This window comes from Oncorhynchus gorbuscha, linkage group LG02 (genome assembly GCF_021184085.1).
Source record: "Oncorhynchus gorbuscha isolate QuinsamMale2020 ecotype Even-year linkage group LG02, OgorEven_v1.0, whole genome shotgun sequence".
Taxonomy (NCBI): domain Eukaryota; kingdom Metazoa; phylum Chordata; class Actinopteri; order Salmoniformes; family Salmonidae; genus Oncorhynchus; species Oncorhynchus gorbuscha.
Genome location: NC_060174.1, coordinates 35,918,427 through 35,935,993, shown reverse-complemented (window position 1 = coordinate 35,935,993; position 17,567 = coordinate 35,918,427). Strand labels below are relative to the sequence as shown.

The following is a 17,567-nucleotide window of genomic DNA, read 5'->3' as shown; positions in this document are numbered from 1 at the left end:
CCTGGAACCAAAAAAGGGTTCTCCTATGGGGACAGCCAAATAACCCTTTTGGAACCCTTTTTCAAAGAGTGTACAGATGTGAGTGCTACGGGGCGATAGTCATTTACACAGGTTAACTTGGTGTTCTTGGGCACAGCGTCTGCTTGAAACATGTACTGTAGGTAGTACAGACTGGGTCAGGGAATGTTTGAAAGCTACATACATAAACAACACCACTAATTGGCTCCAAGTGAGTGTCAGGGGAGATGTGATTGGCTGCCGATGTGTTGATACTGATGATTTGTCTCCACAGATGGTTTGTTTATAAAGCAAGTTAGGAGAACTAACACAGCAGGTTAGGTGAATTAACGTAGGCTTATAATTAGCTACTATTGCCCCTGACACAACGACCAGATAGAGCTGTTGAAGGCCTAGCTACTCCATCTAGCCACAACAGTAGAAACATAAAACAAACTACCTGTGGCGATCAGTATCATTACACCGGCAAGAGCCACTTGTATACATAATTCATATGTTTTCAAGTAATGGTGACAAATCGTGCATTCTGATTCCTGCATAGATTTGAATGGACACGTATGATGTGTGTAAAATTATTTTTTGAAGGCTATACTGAGTATGATGAGCTAATGCTAAGATATTTGCAGGCTATGTGTGGAGCAATGTTTGTTCACATCATTCAATACATTCTGGTTGTCACGTAAATGTCTGTCAAATCAAAGATATTATAGAAAATGAGGTGAAGGGATGGTTCACTCGTCTTTCGAGTCAACTTCAGGAAGAGAATGATGGTAGATGACACAGCCCCTTTCGCCTTTGAAATGCATACCGCAAACAGACCCAACTCATCTTGTCATCTCTTCTTATCTTTGGTTGACACATCAAAACAAACATGGCGGTGCGCACAAACTCTGCCCACCGTCGGATTACATTAGTATTTTAGAAAGTGTTTTACTCAACTACTTCAATCACTGGTGAGCTCACCCGTGATTTGATTAATTGTAAATAGTAACTGCTATTAGCTAATTCATATTATGGTTTCGATCAGCTGAGAGTTAGCTAAATATGACAGTTTGCGTTAGCTCCCTCTTTATTCAGTTAGCACTAGGACTAACGTAGCCTACATTTCTCTGATATGGATGAGAATTGTGTTACACTATTGCTACTTCTGTGCACATTGCATCCAAAAATAAACTGCTCACATTGAGGACATAGCGTTATTGTAAGGGATCTCGTCCTCCTCTTCTGAGGAGGAGAAGCGAGAAGGATCAGAGGACCAAAACGCAGCGTGGTAAGTGTCCATAATGTTTATTTTAAAACATAAACTGAACACTACGAAATACAAAACAATAAACGTGAAATGAACGAAACAGTCCATGTGGCGACAAACACTGACACGGAAGACAAACACCCACAACCCAAAACTGAAACCCAGGCTACCTAAGTATGATTCTCAATCAGGGACAACAATTGACAGCTGCCTCTGATTGAGAACCATACTAGGCCGACATAAAACCAACATTGAAAAACAAACATAGACTGCCCACCCAACTCACGCCCTAACCATACTAAAACAAAGATAAAATAACAGAACTATGGTCAGAACGTGACAGTACCCCCCCAAAGGTGCGGACTCCGGCCGCAAAACCTGAACCTATAGAGGAGGGTCTGGGTGGGCGTCTGTCCGCGGTGGCGGCTCTGGCGCGGGACGTAGACCTCACTTCACCATAGTTTTTTTGCGCCTCTTAGCCCGCCTCCGTGACCTGTTTAGAGAGGCGACCCTTGCCGCCGACCTTGGACTGGGGACCCACGCCACGGGTCTCGAATGGACAGGAGATTCCGGCAGCGCCGGACAGGCGGGAGACTGCAGCAGCGCCGGACAGGCGGGAGACTCCGGCAGCGCTGGAGTGAAGGGTGATTCTGGCATCGCCGGCGTGACAGGCAGCTCTGGCAGTTCCTGGCTGACTGACGGCTCTGGCAGGTCCTGGCTGACTGACGGCTCTGGCAGGTCCTGGCTGACTGACGGCTCTGGCAGGTCCTGGCTGACTGATGGCTCTGGCAGGTCCTGGCTGACTGACGGCTCTGGAAGCTCCTGGCTGACTGACGGCTCAGGACAGACTGACGGCTCTGGCAGCTCAGGACAGACAGGCGGCTCTGGCAGCTCAGGACAGATGGGAGACTCTGGCAGCGCTGGAGAGGAGGAAGGCTCTGGCAGCGCTGGACAGGCGGGAGCACCTGTAGGGAGAAGCCAGAGAGACAGCCTGGTGCGGGGGGCTGCCACCGGAGGGCAGGTACGTGGAGGTGGCACCGGACAGACCGGACCGTGAAGGCGCACTGGAGCTCTTGAGCACCGAGCCTGCCTAACCTTACCTGGTTGAATGCTCCCCGTAGCCAGGCCAGTGCGGCGAGGTGGAATAGCCCGCACTGGGCTGGGCTGGCGAACCGGGGACACCATGCGTAAGGCTGGTGCCATGTGCACCGGCCCGAGGAGACGCACTGGACACCAGATGCGCTGAGCCGGCTTCATGGCACCTGGCTCGATGCCCACTCTAGCCTGGCCGATACGAGGTGCTGCAATGTACCGCACCGGGCAATGCACATGCACCGGGGACACTGTGCGCTCCACCGCATAACACGGTGCCTGCCTGGTCCCTCTCTCTCTCCGGTAAGCACGGGAAGTTGGTGCAGGTCTCCTACCTGACTTCGCCCCACTCCCGTGTGCCTCCCCAGAGAAATTTTTGGGGCTGCCTCTCGGGCTTCCAGCCGAGCTGCCGTGCTGCCTCCTCATACCAGCGCCTCTCAACTTTCACTGCCTCCAGCTCTGCTTTGGGGCGGCGATATTCCCCTGGCTGTGCCCATGGTCCCTTGCCGTCCAGAATCTCCTCCCATGTCCAGGAGTCCTGTGTTTTTAGACGCTGCTGCCCGTTACCACGCTACTTGGTCCTTGGTTGGTGGGTGTTTCTGTAAGGGATTTCGTCCTCCTCTTCTGAGGAGGAGAAGCGAGAAGGATCAGAGGACCAAAACGCAGCGTGGTAAGTGTCCATAATGTTTCTTTTAAAACATAAAAGGAACACTACGAAATACAAAACTATAAACGTGAAATGAACAAAACAGTCCCGTGTGGCGACAAACACTGACACGGGAGACAAACACCCACAACCCAAAACTGAAACCCAGACTAGGCTACCTAAGTATGATTCTCAATAAGGGACAACAATTGACAGCTGCCTCTGATTGAGAACCATACTAGGCCGAACTCAAAAACCAACATTGAAAAACAAACATAAGACTGCCCACCCAACACACGCAATGACCATACTAAAACAAAGATAAAATAACAGAACTATGGTCAGAACGTGACAGTTATAAAGACTGTGTTTGTGAAAAAAATGTATGTGAAAAAATGGTATGGCCAGCTCAAATGCTAGATGTTCTAATCAAGTGTTCTAATCACACCGGTTTGAGCGTATGCTGCAGGGACCACTGTAGAATGATCACACCTGTGTGTTTGTACGCGTCAAAGGGTTAAAGGTCTTATTCACATTGGCTACGGAGAGCGAGATCACAGTTGTCCGGAACAGCTGGTGCTCTCATGCTTGGTTCAGTGTTGCTTGTCTCAAAGCCAGCATAGAAGGCATTTAGGTCATCTGGTAGGCTTATGTCACTGAGCTGCTCGCAGTTGGGTTTCCCTTTGTAATCCGTGATTGTTTGCAAGTCTTGCCACATCCAACGATTGTCAGAGCTGGCCTAGTAGGATTCAATCTTAGTCCTGTATTGATGCTTTGCCTGTTTGATGGGTCGTCAGAGGTCATAGCAGGATTTCTTATAAGTGTCCGTATTAGTGTCCTGCTCCTTGAAAGCAACAGTTCTAGCCTTTAGCTCAGTAAGGATGTTGCCTGTAATTCATGGCTTCTGGTTGGGCTATGTACTGTATGTACAGTCAATGTGGGGACGTCGTCGTCGATCCACTTACTAATGAAGCCGGTGCCTGATGTGGTAAACTCCTCAATGTTATTGGATGAATCCTGTAACATATTCCAGTCTTTGCTAGTGAAACAGTGATGTAGCTTAGCATCTGCTTCATTGGGCCACTTCCATATTAAGCGTGTCTCTTGTACTTCATGTTTGAGTTTTGGCTTGTAAGCAGGAATAAGGAGGATAGAGTTATGGTCAGATTTGCCAGGGAGGGCGAGGGAAAGCCTTGTATGCATTTATGTGTGTGGAGTAAAGGTGATCTAGAGTTTTGTCGCATCTAGTTGCACAGGTGACATTCTGGTAAAAATGAGGTAAAACAGATTCCAGGTTCCCTGCATTAAAATCACCGGCAATGAGTAGCGTTGCCTCTGCATGTGCATTTTCTTGTTTGCTTATGGCCCCTATGCATGTGCATGTGTGCAGTCTTTGTCATGACAACAAATTACACCCAATAAACAATAATATTTTTTAAAATAAACCTTCACATACATTATCTTACTAAAACTGTCAGCTTAATAAGGGTCACTCTTGTTATTGTTTTATTATTCAATTTGTAAGCAGATGGTGTCATTCAGCACCATCTGTTGGCCGCTTAGAGAATAAGAGCACACAACCTCCAATATCCACCTCACGCACACATTTAATAATAATTTGGTGGGTGCTTATATTTGTTTTTTGCATATCCCAACTCCCCCTGAGATACCCTTGGAGAGTGGGGCCATGGCCAGGGTCTGCCATTATCTTGGTGACACTGGAGCAATTAGGGTTAAGTGCCTTGCTCAAGGGCACATCAACAGATTTTTCACCTTGCCGGTTCAGAGATTCCAACCAGCAACCTTTTGGTTACTGGCCTAATGCTCTAATGGTTACGCTTAGAAAAAAAGGTGCTATCTAGAACCTTAAAGGGTTCTTTGGCTGTCCCCATAGGAAAACCCTTTGAAGAACCTTTTTTGGTTGCAGGTAGAACCCATTTGGTTCCAGGTAGAATCCCTAGAACCCTGGAACCAAAAAGAGTTATCCTATGTGGACAGCCGAAGAACGCTTTTGGAACCCTTTTTTTCTAGGACTGTAGGCTACCTGCTGCCCACATTTCACCTGAACCCTGTATGTGTGTGTCCATTAGTGTATATCTCCTGAGAGTAGAGCATGTTTACTGAGAGCAGATAAGAATCGTTCCCATGACCCACTCCCCAGTGTGGGTGTGTGTGTACTCACCACGTTGTGACAGGGGATAAAGATGTCACTGTAGAGTAGTGCACACTCTCTCTTGGCGTACGGCTGTCTACCCAGGTCTCCTTCACACGCTCTCTTCACCACATAGTCACTCTCACACTGACACATGCACGCATGCACGCGCACACACACACGCACACGCACACAAACACACACACACACACACACACACACACACACACACACACACACACACACACACACACACACACACACACACACACACACACACACACACACACACACACACACACACACACACACACACACACACACACACACACATGCACAGAGTGAGTGGGTGTCTGATTTCTCTTAAATATCACAGGTAGACCTTAGAGACGCAGGAGACTAGGTTGAAGGGTGGAAGCGGGGGGGGGGTGTTGAATAAGGGTAGGGGCGGGGAAATAGACCTCTTTCACTTTCCCAACTAAAGACCAAGAACGTGAAATGGAAATGTTCCTCCTTTTAGCCAGCTGCTATTCATTACTCTAGGCATCATTTTTATCATTAGAAAGAAATAAAAAAATCGCTGTGAATCTGTTTAGTTCAGTTGTTATTGTTCCAAGTGGTAGTTAGAGCAGATGGTTCGGAGTTTAAAATTCCACTTTGCGTGTGTGTGTGTACCTGTCCCAGAGCCCAGCTGTTTCCAAAGCCCTGAGCATTGCTGACCTCCATGTGACTGGACGTGGTCATGTCATTCACCGTCACACTGTCAAAGTTCCCACACAGACCACTCAGGAGACCCTAGAGACAGACAGGGGGAGAAAGAGGGAGATGCGAGAAAGAAAAAGATGGAATAGGGGTGGGGGTGGGTGGGTGTGAGTGTTCCAACTCAGTTCTGGTGAGAGAGAGAGAGAGAGAGAGAGAGAGAGAGAGAGAGAGAGAGAGAGAGAGAGAGCGTGGGCGGTAAAAGTATCCTGACCTTCCACTGTGGTCCAGCTCTGATGTGCACGGTTGTCTTGCGGTCCCAGAGAACGGTCAGGTCCTGTTTGGGGAAGTGAATGGCTGTGTAGTAGCCTGCTGACCACAGCTCAAACTCTGACCCCTTACCTACCACACTGGAGGGGCTCTGGATGAAGAGAAGAGATCACACACACACACACACACACACACACACACACACACACACACACACACACACACACACACACACACACACACACACACACACACACACACACACACACACACACACACACACACACACACATAAACTCAAATAATATGTTTTTTATAGCGGCTATCAGATCAGTAAGTGTTTCTAGCTAGTCCTAAATGAGGGTTAGTGCTGCCCACCACGGAACGCTCATGGACTTTCAGGTTTTAGAGTGAGAAGAGAAAGGTTGGTGTGCGTGTATGTGTGTGATGCGCACAGGCTGGCCTGAGTTGTCGTTGAAGTAAATCTTGGTGAATCCAACATGGATGACCAGCATCTTCATACAGACGATCCCACTCTGATAACAATCCTTATTCTGGGCCACGATGGACACCTCACCATCTATACTCTGGAGAGAGAGAGAGAGAGATAGGAGAGAGAGAGCGAGCAAGAGAGAGAGCAGTCCTTATCCCGGGCTACTATGGACTGCACTTCATCTATACTCTGGGGAAAGAGTACTGTGTGCGTTGTGCAGGTCTGTCCCCAGGGCGTATAGAGTGCATTCCTGGCGCTCACTGTTCCTCCTCTGGGGGACTCTGACATTTACAGTAGCAACATCACATTCAGGGTAGGGAACGTACTAAACGATGCAGATGGCAAAGTCATGAAAAGAGTTGACATACACTATATAATTACAAAAGTATGTGGACACCCCTTCAAATTAGTGGATTCGGCTATTTAAGCCATACCCATTGCTGACAGGTGTATAAAATCGAGCACACCACCATGCAATCTCCATAGACAAGCATTGGTAGTAGAATGGCATGTACTGAAGAGCTCAATGACTTTCAACATGGCACCATCATAGAGCTGCCCCGGTCAAGTACTGTTGTTGTGAAGTGGAAACGTCTCGGAACAAGAACGACTCAGCCGCGAAGTGGTAAGCCACACAAGCTCACAGAACGGGTTAACCGAGTGCTGAAGTGCGTAACGCGTTAAAATCGTCTGTCCTCAGTTGCAACACTGACTACTGAGTTCCAAACTGCCTCTGGAAGCAACATCAGCACACAAACCTACGATCACCATGTGCAATGTCAAGCATCGGCTGGAGTGGTGTAAAGCTTGCCGTCATTGGACTCTGGAGCAGTTGAAACAAGTTATCTGAATCACGCTTCACCATCTGGCAGTCCGACTGAAGAATCTGGGTTTGGCAGATGCCAGGAGAACGCTACCTGCGTTCATGGATAGGTCCCTTAACTCTAGTGAAGGGAAATCTTAATGCTACAGGATACAATGACATTCTAGACAATTCTGTGCTTCCATCTTTGTAGCAAAGGCCCTTTCCTGTTTCAGCATGATAATGCCCCCGTGCACAAAGCGAGGTCCATACAGAAATGTTTTGTCGAGATCGGTGTGGAAGTACTTCAACCCCATCGAACACCTTTGGGATGAATTGGAACGCCGACTGCGAGCCAGGCCTAATCGCCCAACATCAGTGTCCAACCTCACTAATGCTCTTGTGGCTGAATGGAAGCAAGCCTCCGCAGCAAAGTTCTACCATCTAGTGGAAAGCCTTCCCAGAAGAGTGGAGGCTGTTGTAGCAGAAAAAGGGAGACCAACTCCATATTAATGCCCATGATTTTGGAATGAGATGTTCGACAAGCTTTTGGCCATGTAGTGTATCTTAGTGTACCTGTCAGTTAAAAGGCATATATGTTTCCGGAAGGATCGGGTGACTTAATGCTTACCCCAGCTCATAGCCCTGAGTAAAATAATAGACAACAGAACAGGGAAATGTGATGTGATCAGCATTAGATGGAACACCTAATATGGCTGCCAGTCCAGCCACCACAGAACCTTGATTAGAACTGGAATGTCCCAACGTCCTGCTCATTCTAATTTTATATCCCTGGGAGTCTGCCGCGAACAGGCCTCTCTTTGTGTTACTCAGGTGTGTGTGTGTGTGTGTGTGTGTTGCTACAGCTTTGCTTACCTCAGTCGCTCTAATTAAAAATCGTTCCCAGATTAAAGAAACTCCTTGGATCCCCTTTCCCTGATCCCAATCTGCCTACACACACACACACACACACACGCACACGCACACGCACACGCACACGCACACACAAATGGCCGAGGAGCACAGCGGCTCTCTTCAAACATTGCACAGTCGCTAACCCAGTGACTCTCTGACAGCCCAAGCCCCTAGATAATTCCCATTATTCCTACTCAGTCCCGTGTACGGTCTGTTAGAAATTCTCTCAGTTCTTGGGCTGCTAAAATCAGTAATCTTGTTGAGCTATTTCCTCCCATTAGTACTGTTAGCTCTGCTAGTCTCCAACTGTACACTCTCCAGCAGACTTTAAAACGAGGCTTTGGCTAATGCAAATGAATGTACAAATGAAGTTTTATCTCCAAGATGAACATGTTGGACATTTGGGTCCGGGAAACAAATCCCAACATTTTAGTGTGATCTGAAACATGGTTAAAAAGCTCTGTTGATGATAATTCCATTGCACTTCATTTTTAAAAAGTTTACAGATGTGATAGGACAAGAAGGGTGGTGGTATAGCAATTTATGTGAAAAACAACTTTAAGGTGACCTACTAGTTGAGCTACTAGTTATAAATGTTATTTCTCAGAATATTCATTTCTATGTTGCTGGGATCTATCGACCTCCCTACACCACAGCGGCAGCAACTAGCTCCATGAAAAGCCTCTGAAATAGTGCTATCGGGGGGTCTGAATCTCGATTAGCTTACTCCCTCGTCTGATTGTCTTAAATCAGCATGTACTGATCCGAACTTAGTCCAACTGATTTCAGAGCCCATTTGTTTGAATGTAGAGAATCCTGCTAAATCAACTCTGATTGATTTCATACTTAGAAATAACCCTCCTAAATACTTAACTAGTGGTGTCTTTACTATGGGACCTCAGTGACCACTGTCCCAAAGTCTGTGTCAGAAACACAAAGTTGCCTAAAACTCAACCACGCCTTACTGCTAAGAGAAACTTTAAACACTTCCGTGAGTAGGGTTCTGACATGACCTTAAACATTGAGTCTTACTTAGTGTTAATGACACTCACAAGCAGAACTTGACCTTGAACAATTCTTTAGTATGTTTATCTCTTCATCTGATAAACATGCTCCAATGAAGAGATTAAGAATGAAAGATAGAGCCAATCCATGGTTCACGCCTGAACTTGATGAGTTCATTCAGCTAAGGAACAAAGCTTGGTCTGAAGCCAGACACAATGGTATCTCTGCTGACTGGCTCACCTTCAGATAACTTAGAAATATATTTACTGCTTCCGTAAAAAGGGCTAAATCTAACTATTTCATTAATTCCATATCTGACCCTCGTGGCAATCCAGCTAAGTTTTGGAAGGCTATTAAATCAATAAAAATAAGCAGCCACACCTTTCAGCCCAATGAGGTTCTATTGAACTCCCAATACTATAGCAGACAAAACTGAAATAACTGATGAGTTAACCAACATTTTATTGCAGCAGGATATTTTTTTGAAAGGGGAAATAGCAGCAATAAGGACAACTCTGAAAATACTGTTCATGAACATAATACAAGTTAATCTCTGATGCAACCCTGTTTAATCAGACTTGCCTGCTACTGTAAATGGTGACCCACTGTTCTCTCTTCGGCAAGTCACTAGTAGGGATGTTCTGGACACTCTCTTAGCTATTAATGTTACTATTACTAAGGCGTGGAAGGCAGCCCTTGTTCTCCCACTTCATAAAGGTGGTGATCCCTGCAATCTTAATAATTATTTCCCAATTTCAAAGCTTTCATGTCTAGTGAAAATATCTGAACTCTTGGTAAGCTGCAGTCCATTTCAAATAGAACATTTATCCTGAATACTCATCAGTCAGGCTTTAGGCCAGGACACAGCACCATCTTGGCTGCTTCTCTAGTCATACATGACATAGTTAATGCACAGGGTAGGAAACAGCACTGCGCTGCCCTAACTGGGGCTTACATCTCTATGTGTCATGTTTGTCATTTATTATCATGTCTTGTCCCTGTGCTCCCCATTCTATTCGTTTCCCTCTGCTGGTCTTATTAGGTTCTTTCCCTCCTTCTATCCCTCTCTCTCCCCCTCCCTCTCTCACTCTCTCGCTCTCTCTTCTCTCTATCGTTCCGTTCCTGCTCCCAGCTGTTCCTATTCCCCTAATCATCATTTAGTCTTCCCACACCTGTTCCCGATCCTTTCCCCTGATTAGAGTCCCTATTTATTCCTTTGTGTTCCGTTCCTGTCCCGTCGGTTCCTTGTTTAGTATTCACCATGCTGTGATTTCGTTTCGCCCTGTCCTGTCGTGTTTTTGCTGTGATTGTGTATCGCCCTGTCCTGTCGTGTTTTTTGCCTTCATCAGATGCTGCGTGTGAGCAGGTGTCTCTGTCTACTACGGCCTGCGCCTACCCGAAGCGACCTGCAGTCTGTGGCCGCTTCTCCAGTTATTCCCCTCTACAGACTAGAGGATTTCAGTTATTCCCTGTTTGGACTTAAATAAACTCTGTTTCTGTTAAGTCGCATTTGGGTCCTCTATCACCTGCATGACAGAAGGAACCGACCAAGGAATGGACCCAGCGACTTCAGACGCTCGTTACACTGCCGTCAAGATCCAAGGAGCTATGCTCGGCAGACACGAGCAGGAATTGTCTGCTGCTCGCCATGCCGTGGAGAACCTGGCCGCTCAGGTTTCCGACCTCTCTGGACAGTTCCAGAGTCTACGTCTCGTGCCACCTGTTACTTCCTGGCCTGCCGAGCCTCCAGAACCTAGGGTTAATAACCCACCTTGCTACTCCGGGCAGCCCACTGAGTGCCGCTCCTTTCTCACGCAGTGTGAGATTGTGTTCTCTCTCCAACCCAACACATACTCTAGAGAGAGAGCTCGGGTTGCTTACGTCATTTCACTCCTTACTGGCCGGGCTCGAGAATGGGGCACAGCTATCTGGGAGGCAAGGGCTGATTGCTCTAACAAGTTCCAGAACTTTAAAGAGGAGATGATTCGGGTTTTTGACCGTTCAGTTTTTGGTAGGGAGGCTTCTAGGGCCCTGGCTTCATTATGCCAAGGTGAACGGTCCATAACGGATTATTCTATTGAGTTCCGCACTCTTGCTGCCTCTAGTGAGTGGAACGAGCCGGCGCTGCTCGCTCGTTTTCTGGAGGGACTCCACGCAGTGGTTAAGGATGAGATTCTCTCCCGGGAGGTTCCTTCAGATGTGGACTCTTTGATTGCTCTCGCCATCCGCATAGAACGACGGGTAGATCTTCGTCACCGGGCTCGTGGAAGAGAGCTCGCATCAACGGTGTTTCCCTGCTCCGCATCACAACCATCTCCCTCCTCTGGCTTTGAGACTGAGCCCATGCAGCTGGGAGGGATTCGCATCTCGACTAAGGAGAGGGAACGGAGGATCACCAACCGCCTGTGCCTCTATTGCGGAGTTGCTGGACATTTTGTTAATTCATGTCCAGTAAGAGGCCAGAGCCCATCAGTAAGCGGAGGGCTACTGGTGAGCGCTACTACTCAGGTCTCTTCATCTAGATCTTGTACTACTATGTCGGTCCATCTACGCTGGACCGGTTCGGGTGCTACATGCAGTGCCTTGATTGACTCTGGGGCTGAGGGTTGTTTCATGGACGAAGCATGGGTTCGGAAACATAACATTCCTTTCAGACCGTTAGACAAGCCTACGCCCATGTTTGCCTTAGATGGTAGTCATCTTCCCAGTATCAAATTTGAGACACTACATTTAACTCTCACAGTATCTGGTAACCACAGTGAGACTATTTCTTTTTTGATTTTCCGTTCACCGTTTACACCTGTTGTTTTGGGTCATCCCTGGCTAGTATGTCATAATCCTTCTATTAATTGGTCTAGTAATTCTATCCTATCCTGGAACGTTTCTTGTCATGTGAAGTGTTTAATGTCTGCCATCCCTCCCGTTTCTTCTGTCCCTACTTCTCAGGAGGAACCTGGCGATTTGACAGGAGTGCCGGAGGAATATCATGATCTGCGCACGGTCTTCAGTCGGTCCCGAGCCAACTCCCTTCCTCCTCACCGGTCGTATGATTGTAGTATTGATCTCCTTCCGGGGACCACTCCTCCTCGAGGTAGACTATACTCTCTGTCGGCTCCCGAACGTAAGGCTCTCGAGGATTATTTGTCTGTGTCTCTTGACGCCGGTACCATAGTGCCTTCTTCTTCTCCGGCCGGGGCGGGGTTCTTTTTGTTAAGAAGAAGGACGGTACTCTGCGCCCCTGCGTGGATTATCGAGGGCTGAATGACATAACGGTTAAGAATCGTTATCCGCTTCCCCTTATGTCATCAGCCTTCGAGATTCTGCAGGGAGCCAGGTGCTTTACTAAGTTGGACCTTCGTAACGCTTACCATCTCGTGCGCATCAGAGAGGGGGACGAGTGGAAAACGGCGTTTAACACTCCGTTAGGGCATTTTGAGTACCGGGTTCTGCCGTTCGGTCTCGCCAATGCGCCAGCTGTTTTTCAGGCATTTAGTTAATGATGTTCTGAGAGACATGCTGAACATCTTTGTTTTTGTCTATCTTGACGATATCCTGATTTTTTCTCCGTCACTCGAGATTCATGTTCAGCACGTTCGACGTGTTCTACAGCGCCTTTTAGAGAATTGTCTCTACGTAAAGGCTGAGAAGTGCTCTTTTCATGTCTCCTCCGTTACTTTTCTCGGTTCCGTTATTTCCGCTGAAGGCATTCAGATGGATTCCGCTAAGGTCCAAGCTGTCAGTGATTGGCCCGTTCCAAGGTCACGTGTCGAGTTGCAGCGCTTTTTAGGTTTCGCTAATTTCTATCGGCGTTTCATTCGTAATTTCGGTCAAGTTGCTGCCCCTCTCACAGCTCTTACTTCTGTCAAGACGTGTTTTAAGTGGTCCGGTTCCGCCCAGGGAGCTTTTGATCTTCTAAAAGAACGTTTTACGTCCGCTCCTATCCTCGTTACTCCTGACGTCACTAGACAATTCATTGTCGAGGTTGACGCTTCAGAGGTAGGCGTGGGAGCCATTCTATCCCAGCGCTTCCAGTCTGACGATAAGGTTCATCCTTGCGCTTATTTTTCTCATCGCCTGTCGCCATCTGAGCGCAACTATGATGTGGGTAACCGTGAACTGCTCGCCATCCGCTTAGCCCTAGGCGAATGGCGACAGTGGTTGGAGGGGGCGACCGTTCCTTTTGTCGTTTGGACAGACCATAAGAACCTTGAGTACATCCGTTCTGCCAAACGACTTAATGCCCGTCAAGCTCGTTGGGCGTTGTTTTTCGCTCGTTTCGAGTTTGTGATTTCTTACCGTCCGGGTAGCAAGAACACCAAGCCTGATGCCTTATCCCGTCTGTTTAGTTCTTCTGTGGCTTCTACTGATCCCGAGGGGATTCTTCCTTATGGGCGTGTTGTCGGGTTAACAGTCTGGGGAATTGAAAGACAGGTTAAGCAAGCACTCACGCACACTGCGTCGCCGCGCGCTTGTCCTAGTAACCTCCTTTTCGTTCCTGTTTCCACTCGTCTGGCTGTTCTTCAGTGGGCTCACTCTGCCAAGTTAGCTGGTCATCCCGGTGTTCGAGGCACTCTTGCGTCTATTCGCCAGCGCTTTTGGTGGCCGACTCAGGAGCGTGACACGCGCCGTTTCGTGGCTGCTTGTTCGGACTGCGCGCAGACTAAGTCGGGTAACTCTCCTCCTGCCGGTCGTCTCAGACCGCTCCCCATTCCTTCTCGACCATGGTCTCACATCGCCTTAGACTTCATTACCGGTCTGCCTTTGTCTGCGGGGAAGACTGTGAGAGCCGCCAATAAACGCAGGATTAAGAGTCCAAGGTATTGTTGCGGCCAGAGAGTGTGGCTTTCCACTCGCAACCTTCCTCTTACGACAGCTTCTCGTAAGTTGACTCCGCGGTTCATTGGTCCGTTCCGTGTCTCCCAGGTCGTCAATCCTGTCGCTGTGCGACTGCTTCTTCCGCGACATCTTCGTCGCGTCCATCCTGTCTTCCATGTCTCCTGTGTTAAGCCCTTTCTTCGCACCCCCGTTCGTCTTCCCTCCCCCCTCCCGTCCTTGTCGAGAGCGCACCTATTTACAAGGTACATAAGATCATGGACATGCGTTCTCGGGGACGGGGTCACCAATACTTAGTGGATTGGGAGGGTTACGGTCCTGAGGAGAGGAGTTGGGTTCCGTCTCGGGACGTGCTGGACCGTTCACTCATCGATGATTTCCTCCGTTGCCGCCAGGATTCCTCCTCGAGTGCGCCAGGAGGCGCTCGGTGAGTGGGGGGGTACTGTCATGTTTGTCATTTATTATCATGTCTTGTCCCTGTGCTCCCCATTCTATTCGTTTCCCTCTGCTGGTCTTATTAGGTTCTTTCCCTCCTTCTATCCCTCTCTCTCCCCCTCCCTCTCTCACTCTCTCGCTCTCTCTTCTCTCTATCGTTCCGTTCCTGCTCCCAGCTGTTCCTATTCCCCTAATCATCATTTAGTCTTCCCACACCTGTTCCCGATCCTTTCCCCTGATTAGAGTCCCTATTTATTCCTTTGTGTTCCGTTCCTGTCCCGTCGGTTCCTTGTTTAGTATTCACCATGCTGTGATTTCGTTTCGCCCTGTCCTGTCGTGTTTTTGCTGTGATTGTGTATCGCCCTGTCCTGTCGTGTTTTTTGCCTTCATCAGATGCTGCGTGTGAGCAGGTGTCTCTGTCTACTACGGCCTGCGCCTACCCGAAGCGACCTGCAGTCTGTGGCCGCTTCTCCAGTTATTCCCCTCTACAGACTAGAGGATTTCAGTTATTCCCTGTTTGGACTTAAATAAACTCTGTTTCTGTTAAGTCGCATTTGGGTCCTCTATCACCTGCATGACACTATGTGGATGACACATATATTTATTCCCGTGCCCCCTCAGTGCATCAAGACATTCATTCTGCTTGGCTTTAATTCAATTCAAGAATCGCTCACGGATCTTATATTAGTGTTAAATGTTGATAAAACCAAGTTTATGTCTCCAGCTCCTGTCAAATTGATCCTAAAGACCTGTATCTGTACCTTGACAGGAGCCCAAAATGAGCTAGACCTGCATTATAAGTATGTAGGTATTTGAATAAGTTGTACATTAAAACACACATTGATAAGCTGACAAAAAGTTGTGAGTAAAGATTGGTTTCATGTAAATAAATAAATCTTGTCTCACTTTTGAAAATAGGAGGACAATTGATCAAGCAACACTGTGTTAAAACCTCTAGATTCAGTCTATCACTCAGCTTTACGTTTCACCACTGGTGATAATTTCTGTACGCATCATTGTTTCTTATAGTTATGTTGGCTGGGAGGCTCTGACTACCAGTAGGGCCCAACATTAGCTATTATTCATATACACTGCTCAAAAAATAAAGGGAACACTTAAACAAAACAATGTAACTCCAAGTCAATCACACTTCTGTGAAATCAAACTGTCCACTTAGGAAGCAACACTGATTGACAATAAATTTCACATGCTGTTGTGCAAATGGAATAGACAACAGGTGGAAATTATAGGCAATTAGCAAGACACCCCCAATAAAGGAGTGGTTCTGCAGGTGGTGACCACAGACCACTTCTCAGTTCCTATGCTTCCTGGCTGATGTTTTGGTCACTTTTGAATGCTGGCTGTGCTTTCACTCTAGTGGTAGCATGAGACGGAGTCTACAACCCACACAAGTGGCTCAGGTAGTGCAGCTCATCCAGGATGGCACATCAATGCGAGCTGTGGCAAGAAGGTTTGCTGTGTATGTCAGTGTAGTGTCCAGAGCATGGAGGCGCTACCAGGAGACAGGCCAGTACATCAGGAGACGTGGAGGAGGCCGTAGGACGGTAACAACCCAGCAGCAGGACCTCTACCTCCGCCTTTGTGCAAGGAGGAGCAGGAGGAGCACTGCCAGAGCCCTGCAAAATGACCTCCAGCAGGCCACAAATGTGCATGTGTCTGCTCAAACGGTCAGAAACAGACTCCATGAGGGTGGTATGAGGGCCCGACGTCCACAGGTGGGGGTTGTGCTTACAGCCCAACACCGTGCAGGACGTTTGGCATTTGCCAGAGAACACCAAGACTGTGCTCTTCACAGATGAAAGCAGGTTCACACTGAGCACATGTGACAGACGTGACAGAGTCTGGAGACGCCGTGGAGAACGTTCTGCTGCCTGCAACATCCTCCAGCATGACCGGTTTGGCGGTGGGTCAGTCATGGTGTGGGGTGGCATTTCTTTGGGGGGCCGCACAGCCCTCCATGTGCTCGCCAGAGGTAGCCTGACTGTCATTAGGTACCGAGATGAGATCCTCAGACCCCTTGTGAGACCATATGCTGGTGCGGTTGGCCCTGGGTTCATCCTAATACAAGACAATGCTAGACCTCATGTGGCTGGAGTGTGTCAGCAGTTCCTGCAAGAGGAAGGAATTGATGCTATGGACTGGCCCGCCCGTTCCCCAGACCTGAATCCAATTGAGCACATCTGGGACATCATGTCTCGCTCCATTCACCAACGCCACGTTGCACCATAGACTGTCATCAGGAGCATGCCCAGGCATTGTAGGGAGGTCATACAGGCACGTGAAGGCCACACACACTACTGAGCCTAATTTTGACTTGTTTTAAGGACATTACATCAAAGTTGGATCAGCCTGTAGTGTGGTTTTCCACTTTAATTTAGAGTGTGACTCCAAATGCCGACCTCCATGGGTTGATACATTTGATTTCCTTTGATAATTTTTGTGTGATTTTGTTGTCAGCACATTCAACTATGTAAAGAAAAAAGTATTTAATAAGATTATTTCATTCATTCAGATCTAGGATGTGTTATTTTAGTGTTCCCTTTATTTTTTTGAGCAGTGTATGCTCCCATACTATTTCACCTCACTTCTAAATTAGAAATCTAGTAACAAATAGACTCCGTTTCTAGACTGGTTGGTACAAGAGGTTCTACGGGTCTCCTCTGAGTTAGGGAAGACTGCTTTCAGTTACTATGCCCTGCCGTCCTGGAATAACCTACAGTTCACTCTAAAACTTTATTCTTTGGTCCCAAAAGGTGAATTTAGGGAAGAACAAAAAATAGATTATGAAAAGTGTACTTGTTTTGATTGATTGTATGTATTTGTTTGTAATTACTGCCCCTTTGAATGTAACATAATTTATTTGAAATGATGTAACTGTAATTGTTTTGTGATCATGCTCACATTGCATTAACTGCTGTTCTCAGGGCACCATTGGAA

General features: G+C 47.6%; 1 protein-coding gene across 1 annotated transcript in view; it reads right to left on the bottom strand.

Annotated features, from left to right (window-relative positions):
• LOC123990106 (otogelin-like protein) overlaps positions 1–17,567 on the bottom strand; it is a 53,113-nt gene that overhangs the window by 18,732 nt on the left and 16,814 nt on the right. Inside the window, exons 25-28 of the mRNA XM_046290751.1 lie at positions 6,582–6,713; positions 6,131–6,277; positions 5,833–5,952; positions 5,188–5,304 (exon numbers count right to left, since the gene is read on the bottom strand). Coding sequence (XP_046146707.1) covers positions 5,188–5,304; positions 5,833–5,952; positions 6,131–6,277; positions 6,582–6,713 — 516 coding nt within the window. The remainder of the gene's footprint in view (positions 1–5,187; positions 5,305–5,832; positions 5,953–6,130; positions 6,278–6,581; positions 6,714–17,567) is intronic.